This window comes from Cebus imitator, unplaced genomic scaffold, assembly GCF_001604975.1.
Source record: "Cebus imitator isolate Cc_AM_T3 unplaced genomic scaffold, Cebus_imitator-1.0 Scaffold72, whole genome shotgun sequence".
Taxonomy (NCBI): Eukaryota; Metazoa; Chordata; class Mammalia; order Primates; family Cebidae; genus Cebus; species Cebus imitator.
Window position 1 is genome coordinate 5887157 of NW_016107387.1, and position 11642 is coordinate 5898798.

Here is an 11642-nt window from a genome sequence, read left to right on the forward strand (position 1 = left end):
AATAGGGGAGGGACAGAGGGGGGTGGGGAGTTGGGGAGAGATAGCATGGGGAGAAATGCCAGATATAGGTGATGGGGAGGAAGGCAGCACATCACACTGCATGTGTGTACCTATGCAACAATCTTGCATGTTCTTCACATGTACCCCAAAACCTAAAATGCAATTAAAAAAAAATTGAGGAAAAAAAAAAAGAGCATCAAGCCTGTATCTGAAAGCATCTCCTCACCTTGGAGTGCCCAGGTTCACTTGGACTCTGCTTTATTCTGGAAATATTAATTCATCGGCGGCAGCTCTGGCAGCATCAAAACAAGCCAGACTGATAGACCCCCCAGGAAAGCAAAACTTTCCCTCATCCATGAAGCTGTACTCATTGTGTTGGATATGAGACCTCTTTCTTATTTCTTCCGTTTATTCACCTGACTTACTTTCAGAGTCCTTTATGCTGCACGCCTTCATTCCTGGTGCCCTCTCATCTCTTCTCCAGTCCTGCTGAAGCTGCCCCTTAGCCCAGGCCCTATGACAGCAGCCAGCATTGTTTCCAGAGGCAACAGCATTTGAAGATATGACCAAAGATTGGAATTATTTAGAAGCCTCTCAAAAGGATTACTACGGGGACACAATGCTGGACAGTTATGAGAACATGGTCCCACAGGGTAAGGACTGAGGATCTTCCTTTATTAATCCTGTAGACAATTGTCAAGGGGAAACCGTCATTTAAAAATATCCCCACAGCTTTCTTCTTGATTCCCCCAAAATAAGGACAGATTCTTCAGCAATAAAAAATTGTGTTGTTGTTGTTTTGTTGTTGTTGTTTTGTCTTTTTTTTGGAGGCAGTCTCACTTTGTCTCCCAGGCTGGAGTGCAATGGCATGATCCCAGCTCATTGCAACCTCTGCCTCCTGGGTTCAAGCAATTCTCCTGCGTCAGCCTCCCAAGTAGTTGGGATTACTGGCTCCTGCCACCACACCTGGCTGATTTTTGTATTTTTAGTAGAGACAAGGTTTTACCATGTTAGCTAGGCTGGTCTCAAACTCCTGACCTCTAGTGATCTGCCCAGCTTGGCCTCCCAAAGTGCTGGGATTACAGGCACGAGCCACTGCACCCACCCAAGAAATTGTTTCTGTTGATTATGGGAAGGCTCAGAAGCAATCCCTGGTATTAATTTCAGTTTAAGAGTTTGCTATTAATTAGCTGGGTGTGGTGGCACATGCCTGTAATCCCAGCTACTCAGGAGGCTGAGGCAGGAGAATCACTTGAACCCAGGAGGCAGAGGTTGCAGCAAGCCGAGATTATACCACTGCACTCCAGCCTGGGCAACAGGGCGAGACTCCGTCTCAAAAAAAAAAAGAAAAAAAAAGTTTGCTGTTATTATATGGTACCTTTTAGCAGGGTTCTCCCATTTATATTATTTTAAAGGATATTAAGGGTAAGATTTTAGTCTGCTGCCTTAGAAGTTTCTGTTTATCCTCTCTCCTATTCAATTAATAATAACCAGTCGATTAGGTTTCATGCTATAAGCTAACGGCTTCATTGTTTTTTCTGTTCACCTAAAGTCTAAAACCTCTACATATTTGTGATCTTACTGATGTCAAATTCTATTGCTATGCTCTGGTTTTGGATGGTTCTAGTTGGCTTTCTAGCTGCTTTATACTATATTCTATTATCATTCTTCCATGTAATCATCTTCAAAAATTAGATGAAAGAATTGAGGAACATTAGAGGGAAAGTCTTCCAGGTGGGTGTGTCAGTGAATTTAACTTCGTTCTCTTCCTTTCTTAGGATCCTTCTTACAGTTCTCCATGATGCCTCAGAGAGCTCCAAATGATCCACCTGGGGCTTCAAATGCAAGTGAAATGGAAATGGAGATAAGTAACATGAGAGAAAAGTTTCTTATGAGTGTAACAAAGTTAGTAGAAGGCAAAAGTTACAACAGCAAGGTATTTTCCAAAGAAAAGTACTTTCAAACAATAAAGGAAGTTAAAGAAGCTAAAGAAAAAGGGAAGAAGTCATCACGTGATTATCGCCGTGCAGCAAAATACGATGTGATCTCTGTACAGGGCACAGAGAAACTGATAGAGGCTACTCATGGAGAACGAGATCGAATACGGTATTATGTGCATAAAGAAGAATTGTTTGATATTCTGCATGACACACATCTCAGAATTGGACATGGTGGGCGGACACGCATGCTTAAGGAGCTGCAGGGAAAATATGGGAATGTCACCAAAGAAGTTATTGTCTTATATCTGACTCTGTGTAAACAGTGCCACCAGAAGAACCCAGTACCCAAGAGAGGCCTTGCGCCCAAGCCCATGACTGTTAAGGACATAGACTCCACATGCCAAGTTGAAATACTTGACATGCAGTCAAGTGCCGATGGTGAATTCAAGTTCATTTTATACTACCAAGACCACTTGACCAAGTTTATTATTTTACGGCCATTAAAAAGCAAACAGACCCATGAGGTGGTCAGTGTCTTGTTAGATATTTTCACAATTCTTGGTACACCCAGTGTGTTAGACTCCGACAGTGGCATTGAGTTCACAAACCAGGTTGTTCGTGAGCTCAATGAGTTGTGGCCAGACCTAAGGATTGTGCCTGGTAAGCACCACCCTGGCCACGCCCAGGGCTCCCTGGAAGGAGCAAGCCGTGATATAAAGAACATGATAAGTACCTGGATGCAGAGTAACTACTCATGTCACTGGGCCAAAGGCCTCCGATTCGTGCAGATGGTGAGGAATCAGGCTTTCGACGTTTCCTTGCAGCAAAGTCCATTTGAGGCAATGTTTGGTTGTAAAGCCAAATTTGGGCTATATTCCTCAAACTTGCCTCGGGAAACTGTGGCTACTTTACAAACAGAAGAAGAGCTAGAAATTGCTGAAGAACAGCTAGAAAATAGCCTTTGGACCAGGCAGGAAGAAAGGGCTGAGATTGGAGCAGACAGATCTGATATGGAGGATGACGTTGATCCCACTCCTGAAGCTACAGAACCCAGTACCTCACAAGGGGCTTCCGGCCTCCTCTGCTGGTGAACAGATGCCTGCTGAGGGGACCGTCACACACAGGTGTGTCTCCAAGCATTAGAGTCATCTGAGAACTGTTGCCAGAGGCCCCAGGGGAAAGGATTGAAGGCCCCACTCTCAGGTCAGGTTGTACATGGCAGTCCTTGCTCAAAAAGGGAAAACTTGACTGGGTCTGTGTGTTTATTCTTAGGGCTGCCATAAAAAATTACTACAGCCTGGCCAGACACTCGGCTCACACCTGTAATCCCCGCACTTTGGGAGGCTGGATCGGGCAGATCACTTGAGGTCAGGAGTTGAAGACTAGCCTGGCCAATGTGGTGAAACCCTGTATCTACTAAAAATATAGAAATTAGCTGGGCATGGTGGTGTGTGCCTATAATCCCAGCTAACTGGGAGGCTGAGGCAGGAGAATTGCTTGAACCCAGGAGGCAGAGGTTTCAGTGAGCCGAGACTGTGCCACTGCACTCCAACCTGGGTGACAGAGCAAGACTCTGTCTCAAAAAAATAAAAATAAAAAATTACCACCACCTGGGTGACTTAACAGAAATTGAGTCTCACAGTTCTGGAGGCCGGAAGTCTGAAGTTAAGGTGTCAGTAAGGTTGGTTTCTCCTGGAGGCTCTGGGGGAGAATCCATTCCATGCCTTTGTCCTTTCTCTGATAGCCACAGCAATCCTTGGTGTTCCTTGGCTTATGACAGTGTAAGTCCTGTCTCTGCTTCTATCTTTGTGTGGCCCTCTCCCCTGTGACCATGTGTATTATTTTCTGTCTCTTGTAAAGACATCATTGGACACCAAATCTGTGTCACTGGATTTAGGGCCCACTCTAATGAGGATGATCTCATCTCAAGATCCTTACCTTAATTAGATCAGCACATACTCCTTTTCCAAGTAAGGTCACATTCACAGGTACTAGAGACTTGAACCTGGACTTATCTTTTTAAGAGACACAGTTCTGGTCGGGCATGGTGGCTCACACCTGTAATCCCAGCTACTCAGGAGGCTGAGGCAGGAGAATCACTTGAACCCAGGAGGTGGAAGTTGCAGTGAGCTGAGACCCTGCCGTTGCATTCCAGCCTGGGCAACAGGGCAAGACTCCGTCTCAAAAAAAAGAGAGAGAGACACAGTTCTACTCATTATAGTCAATAGAAGAAAATGCCTGCAAATAAGAGCTGATGGGGCTGCCCTAGATATATCTGGTACATATTCCCGCCCCTCAGACACATACCCTGAAACATGAGGCATCACAGGAAAATAAGTAGAGGAAGGAAGGCTGGGCACAGTGCCTCATGCCTGTAAACCCAACACTGGGAGGCTTAAGCAGCCGATCACTTGAGTCCAGGGGTTTGAGACCAGCCTGGCCAACACGGTAAAACCCTATCTCTACAAAAATACAAAAAATTAGCCTGGCATGGTAATCCTAACTACTCAGGAGGCTGAGGTGGGAGGATCCCTTGAACCTAGGAGGTGGAGGTTACAGTGAGCCAAGATTACACCACTGTACTCCAGCCTAGGCGACAGAGCAAGGCTCTGTCTCAGAACAAAAACGAAGTAGATGAAGGAAAAGTAATGAGAAGAAAAGAGGTTCATCCAAGATGTCCTAGAGACTGGCCACCTCACCAACTGGGCTGTTTGCCACTTCAGGAGAAGTATGTGCCATCCCTGCTCGGAGCGTCCTACACAGAGAATTGTGTGACTGCATGAAACATTAAAATTAGGTCAGAATTAAGGTATGGCTGGAATGTGGGTAAGAGTCTGCCACTTGTCTGTGTCTCAAGCACTTAAAAACATATCCTGTTCCTGGCACAGGTCAGTGCCTCTCAGGAAGTGACGAATAGGGAAACAATCGAGATTTCTAGAACAAAATGCAAGAGTTGGGCTGAGATCACTGCTCTACCTAGAGAGGCGTAGGGCAAGGCCAGTCTGGGTCATGGTCCAGAGCAAGGATGACTGACCAGCCACAGGAGAGGACAGTGCCCAGGACCTGTGTACGCCTATGTTCCCAATGCCTAAGGCAGAGTGCCTAGCCCGTTGAAGGTGTTCAGTGAATTTAATGAGTAAATGATTCTACACAAATGGGCATGGGGAAGAAGGGCCTGCAGTCTTTTATTCTTTATAAGGTGTCCTTCCTGCACATTCCAGAGCCATCTAAAACCCATTTTGATTGTCACTAGTGCCAGTTCCCTCTTCTGTAAGGGGCAGTAACATTCCTGATGCTGCCCACCTCACAGGATTGTCCTGAGAGACCAGCGAGATTCTGCATGTGAAGAGGGGCTTTCTCTGAATAGTGAAGTTCTACAATGTGATTCATCTTGGCTGCAAGCAGATCCTGTTCTCCGTGTAAGAGTGGGAGACCTCCGTTCATTGCCATTTCTTTTCAGATTCAGCAGTGTTAAGTTGGAAGGTATACCCCAGGGAAGCTGCATGATGATCACATAGGAAGTGACATCACTTTCCAGCTTGTTTTGGGGGGCCAAAATCTTGCTCTGTTCTTGGCCAGCACCCCACTTTCCATCCTCCTTCCAACCCATTGTCTTTGTTTGTAATTCAGCCTAGCAGGTTTGGGAAGCCCAACTTTGACTGAGGATGTTACCTTCCGCTCCCCAGTGCTGATCTCCTTCCTCCTAGTTACTTGGCAAACCGGGAACCACGTCATCAACTCGTGTAGGTAAAAGGTGACACGAGCCATAACACTGCCTTCTTTCCCAGAGGTGCCTGCAAATAACCTGGGTTTCCAGGAGCTGCCGCATCACTCTTCCTCTTTTGCTTCTTAATGTTGGCAGTGGGAAAGAGAGGTGGATTTCTGGGCCCAGTCTGGCCTGCATTATCATATTTCAGCATCTGGAATAGAGATCACCAACCAGTGTGCCACAGCTAGTCTCAGCTTGCAAATACATTTTGTCCATATGTTTAAAAAAAAAATTTTTTTTTTTGAGACTGTTTCACTCTTGTCGCCCAGGCTGGAGTGCAATGGTGCAATCTTGGCTCACTGCAGTCTCCGCCTCCCGGGTTCAAGTGATTTCACTTACCTCACCCTCCCAAGTAGCTGGGATTACAGGTGCCTGCCACCATACCTGGCTAATTTTTGTATTTATAAAGGTGGGTTTTGCCATGTTGGCCAGGTTGGTCTCGAACTCCTGACCTCAGTTGATCCACCCACCTTGACCTCCCAAAGTGCTGGGATTACAGGCGTGCGCCACTGTGCCCAGCCTTTTAAATTGTTTTTTAATTAATTGCCAACACTTAAAATGTTGGAGATATAAATCTGGATGTCTAACACCTCTTGAAAACTCGGCATATGTGGCCACAGTGGGCCCACAATGTCTTCATGGCAGCAAATGAGCCGTGGTGCATGCAGCACTCTGCAGGTGGCCACCATCAGCCACTCACATACATACGCATTTCTGTGGCCCATTGCTGAAGAAAGGCCAGTGCAGGGTATGGTGGCATGCACCTGCAATCCCAGCTACTTGGGAAGCTGAAGTGGGAAGATCACTTGAACCTGGGAGGCTAAGGTTAAAGTGAGCCGTGATCGTATCACTGCATTGCAGCCTGGGTGACCCTGTTCAAAAAAGGCCAGCAACAGACGTATGTATCTCTAGGAATTTATGATAGAATTGGCATTTTAATCAGTGGGAAGGGATGTATTATTCAGTTAATAGTGCTGGATCAATTGACTGTCCATTTGACAAAAATGAAAGTCTGACCCTTAAACATTAAAATTTTAAAAACTGTAATAAAAATATTGGGGAAAAAGTTTTGTGATCTTGGAATAGAGAAAATATTAATATATTTGGCTACATAAAAATAAAAACTGGTATGGAAAATAATGCCATTTAAAAGGAAAATAGGCCCAGGAGGGGTGGCTGACGCCTGTAATCCCAACACTTTGGGAGGCCAAGGCGGGCAGATCACAAGGTCAGGAGATCAAGACCATCCTGGCCAACATGGTGAAACCCTGTCTCTACTAAAATACAAAAAATTAGCCAGGTATGGTGGCGTGCACCTGTAGTTCCAGCTACTCGGGAGGCTGAGACAGGGGAATTGCTTGAACCCAAGAGGTGGAGGTTGCAGTGAGCCACAAGGTTTCAGTGAACCAAGATCACACCACTCCACGCCAGCCTGGCAACAGAGAGCAAGACTCCATCTCAAAAAAAAAAAAAAAAAAAGTAGTAAATAGTCTGAGTGTGGTGGCTCATGCCTAATATCCCAGCACTTTAGGAGGCTAAGGTGGGTGGATCACCTGGGGTCAGGAGTTCAAGACCAACCTGGCCAAAACGGCAAAACCCCATCTCTACTAAAAATACAAAAATTAGCCAGGCATATCGGCGGGTGCCTGTAATCCTAGCTACTTGGAAGGCTGAGGCACAAGAATTGGTTTGAATCCAAGAGGCGGAGGTTGCAGTGAGCTGAGAACACGCCACTGCACTCCAGCTTGGGCAACAGAGTGAGACTCCCTCTCAAAAAAAAATTTTTGTTTTCTAGGAATCTGTGACGATTCTCTTTCTCATCCTTGGCCATTTCTTCTAGTCTCAGTTTCAGCTGTGACTTTATTGTGCAAGACTCCCTTATGCCTCTTCCAGACTCCAGTCTTCTGAATACTATGGGCTTCTCAGGGTCAATAATCTCCCCTAACATAACCTTCCTTCTCTTTTCCATTAGTTTTATTAATGGCCCCACTGGTCACCCAATCCAGAAATCTCAGGGTCTCATTCTCCCTCACTGCCGCTAGCCAATTTGCTAAATCATGTCATCCCTACCAGTGGCAGATTACATTTTCCAAATGTGTATGCAACAGTATATCTGTAACACATTTTCTTTTAGAACTTTGCACTTCCCTATCAAGAGATGGCGTTTTTATCACCTCTACTTGAACCTAGGCAGAAATTTGTTCTTTCCTTGACTAGTCTAGTATAAAAGAGTGATAATATGTGGCGTCTAAGGCTGTCGTAAAAATACCACCTCATTCCCTTGGAATGGTCACTCTTGAAACCCAGTCACCATGTTCTGAGGAAGCCCAATCAGCCTGCGAAGGCCCACATGGAGAGGTGCCAAAGCCCTGGGCCCTCATCCCTGGCTAAGCTCTTAGCCAACAGACAGAACCAACATGCCAACCATGTGAGTGAGCCATCTTAAAAGTAGACTTTCTAGCCACAGTTCATCTTCCATTCAATACTGTGTAGAACAGAGACAAGCCCTGGCCAAATTGCAGAGTCATGTGCAAAATAAATGAATGTTGTTTTTTCAAGCCACTAAGTTTAGAGGTGGTTTGTTAAGCAACAATACATAACTGATAGGCTAAATCTGAAATGTCTTAAATCCATTGCCATCTCTCCATTCCCCCCAGGATAAGCCGTTGTTACCTTGGTTGATTGGAAGACAACCCATCTAGTGAATCTTCCAGAAGTAAAGCTCTGCTTGGAATAATAGTTAACACTACTAAATACTGATTTACCTACATTATTAGTACTGAGCTTTAAATTCATTTTCTTATTTATTCCTTACAGCCCTACGAAGTTAGTTGAAGCTGAAGAAATGAGTTTAAATAGGTGTATTAAGGACTTAAATTTCCTCTCTTACAAAGAAAGAAATGAAGCTCAAAAAATAATAACTAGCCCAGGGTTCAAACCTAAGTGTTAAGTCCAAGGTCAGTGCTTGTAACCACCTCCCCTGCTCAAGAATCTCCAGTGGGTCAAGTGTGGTGGCTCATGCCTGTAATCCAAGCACTTTGGGAGGCTGAGGCAGAAGGACTGCTTGAGCCACAGGATTTGATACCAGCCTGGGTAACATAGTGAGGCATGGCATTAATTAGCTAGGCATGGTGCTCACACTGTAGTCCCAGCTACTTCGGTGACCGAGGTGGGAGGATCTCTTGAGCTCAGGACGTGGAGGCTGCCGTGAGCTATGATTGCACCACAGCACTTAAGGGGAAAAAAAGAATCCACAGGGGTTCCACATTACTCACAGGGTAACAACTTAAACCTGGCATCCATGTTGGAATATAATATGGTCCCAACTACCTTTGCAGCTTTGGAATTGAGGCATCAGGTCTAGGCACATGAATTTCTTGGTTGTACTTGTTTTGTGCGGGGTGGCAGGAAGAAACTCAGGCCGTTGGCTACTCTAGGCACTGCCAGAGTCCCTTATTCTTTCTGGAACTTGGCTTCCTCATGTAAAGTGACAGACAATTGAACCAACTCATATTAAAGTTCTCTTCCAGCTCTGCTCTGTGTAGTGTGAAAACTGTCGTCTTGTACTTTTGTACTTCCTATCTCTTCTAGAACCCCGGCCCGAGCTTCCTGCCTGGGCACATGTCCCCACTTCCTAGATGGAAAGAAAATGGGAGGCTTAGAGATGAATGCTTTTGTGAATGTTCTCTATTTACCACTGTCTCAGAACTAGCCTTGCCTCCTATTGTGGAATAGAATCTGCTTGTTTGCAGCTCTAGGGGTAGAAGGAACATTTTCTTCTGACATTTCTGAGATCCTATTACCAATGGTTTTTTGAGAATAAGCATTGGAATGTCATTAATTAGTACTGAGAAGGAAGGGCAGCGAGGGAGGCAACTGAGAAGCTCAGACTTATGGTCCTGCTTCCAAATTATTTTGCATGCTTTCTGGACATTAGTGCAAACAGACCATTAAAGTATGGTTTGCCAAGGTTAGGTTCAATCACTGCATAAGCCAGTTACCTCTGCAGTTACCTTAACCTTCTTCAGTGTGATGACTTTTGGTTGTTAAATTTTAAGGGGAAAGGTTTTGTTTGTTTGTTTGTTTGTTTGTGATTTACAGTTCTTCCTTCCATTTGTTTTATGAAAGTTTTACAGAAATTGATTTGAAACCTGAAATACTTTGAAATATAAAAGAGCAAGAGTTATCCCCGGACTCTTATTCAAAAAGTTGACTGATGGCAAAAGAAGTCTGTCCCTGGAATCTTCAGAATTTTGTTCAGGATTCTATTCCTTTGAACTTATTGAATTTAATTCCTTTTTTAGTTCCTGGTTCTCCTTATTTTTATTTTGGTGCTAATCTTTGTTTACCCAGGTTCTGACACTTTTACCCTAGAATTAATTACCCCAGATGGTCAACTCCACTGTGTTTTCCAAGCAAACAACGTAGGCAGGAAATGTAAGCTTCCCGAGCAAATTGCCCTTCCGCTTTAATATGAGACTTGGCCTTGTAGAATCATATTTATCTTTGTCTACTTTTCTTAGTTACAGTTTATTTATGATTATTATTTTGGTTTGGATCTAGTTAGGGTTTCCCTTTTCCATTTAAAATTTGGTCCTGATATTTTGCTTTTTGCTTCCTCACATCTCAGTTTGTTAAATCTTATTGTTCTGTTTAACCTGAACTGCTACATCCTTTCTGTTGACTAGCTCCTTGCTCAGAATAACTTTTCCACACCTGGAACTTTGGCATAAGAGTTCTCTTTGTGGTTATGCACTTCCCACGACATTACGGGGTGGGTATTTAGCCGATGAGGGTTTGTGAGCCTTTCCTCTGGGTCTTGCACAGATGGCTCACTCCTAACTTTGGCGAGTCATTCAGTAGCCAGATGTTTGCCTCTTTCCTCCTCCCCACTCTACCCCCACAGTTCAGTGTACTGTTCTTTGAATGACATCCACTCTCTTTTTGCCTCTCTTTCTCCCAATGTAATGGCAGGAATCCTGGAAATGGCTGCCTTAAATGTAGGGACCATTAGGATCTTGCTCAACACACAACCCAGGTCACCCGTAATAATACAGCTGCCTCCCAGCCCTGAATGGGGTGTAGAGAACCATTCCAGACACCTGAAACTGCCATCCTTCTTCATCTCTAAATGCAGGGGCTCTCTTTATCAGGAAGAAAGCCTCTCTGAAATCCACTGTCATTCTGAGTTTTCCTTGACCAGTTCTTACCTACACCATTCTCTAGCCTGTCAGTTTCATTCTTTGATTAGACATTTGTAAGCACCAAGTATGTAACCAGGCATCATGCTGGCCTTTGGCGGTACCAACAAGTAAAGAGGCTGCTAAATGCAGAAAAATGGGCACAGAGCAAAGATTTGTAAGTCTAAAGGAGTGCTCAGCGAGAAGTCACACAGGCTAAGTTTTGGATCACTGCTGAACGTTCTCCATGCTGCCTACTTTGTATTAGAGGACTTCTTGCAAGGGAAATGTAATCAGCACGATCCTCTCTCAGAGACCTGGCAGACGCCACCTTAACTCAGTAATCAAAGTTAACCTCCCCAGTGTACATACAACTACTGCTGCTCCTGATAGGATGCACTGAGAACATTTCTGTGACGTTTCTACCACTAATGCACTACTTGAAGCTAATTAAGAAGAGACAAAAGACAAACCCAGATTGAGGGGCATTCTGCAAAATAATTGCCCTGTACCTTTTAAAAAATGGCAATGTTGCCAGACATGGTGGCTCAGGCCTGTAATCCCAGCACTTTGGGAGGCCGAGGCGGGCAGGTCACCTGTGGTCAGGAGTTTGAAACAAGCCTGACCAACATAGAGAAACCCTGACTCTACTAAAAATACAAAATTAGCTAGGCGTGGTGGTGTGTGCCTGTAATCCCAGCTAATCCAGAGGCTGAGGCAGGAGAATTGCTTGAACCCAGGAGGCCGAGGTTG

The 11642-nt window shown here is 44.8% G+C and overlaps 1 protein-coding gene across 8 annotated transcripts in view; it reads left to right on the forward strand.

Annotated features, from left to right (window-relative positions):
• KRBA2 (KRAB-A domain containing 2) overlaps window positions 1-3527 on the forward strand; it is a 7442-nt gene extending 3915 nt beyond the window's left edge. For 5 of the 8 annotated variants that reach the window (XM_037739605.1, XM_037739604.1, XM_017531485.2 and 2 more), the window contains 2 exons: window positions 485-653; window positions 1779-3527. In XM_037739605.1, the coding sequence (XP_037595533.1) occupies window positions 563-653; window positions 1779-3031 (1344 nt within the window). In that variant the 5' untranslated portion in view covers window positions 485-562 and the 3' untranslated portion in view covers window positions 3032-3527. Of the gene's footprint in view, window positions 1-431; window positions 654-1778 lie in introns of all 8 variants that reach the window. The other 3 variants (XM_037739608.1, XM_037739609.1, XM_017531484.2) reach the window with 2 other exon arrangements.
• Window positions 3528-11642: the final 8115 nt, after the last annotated feature.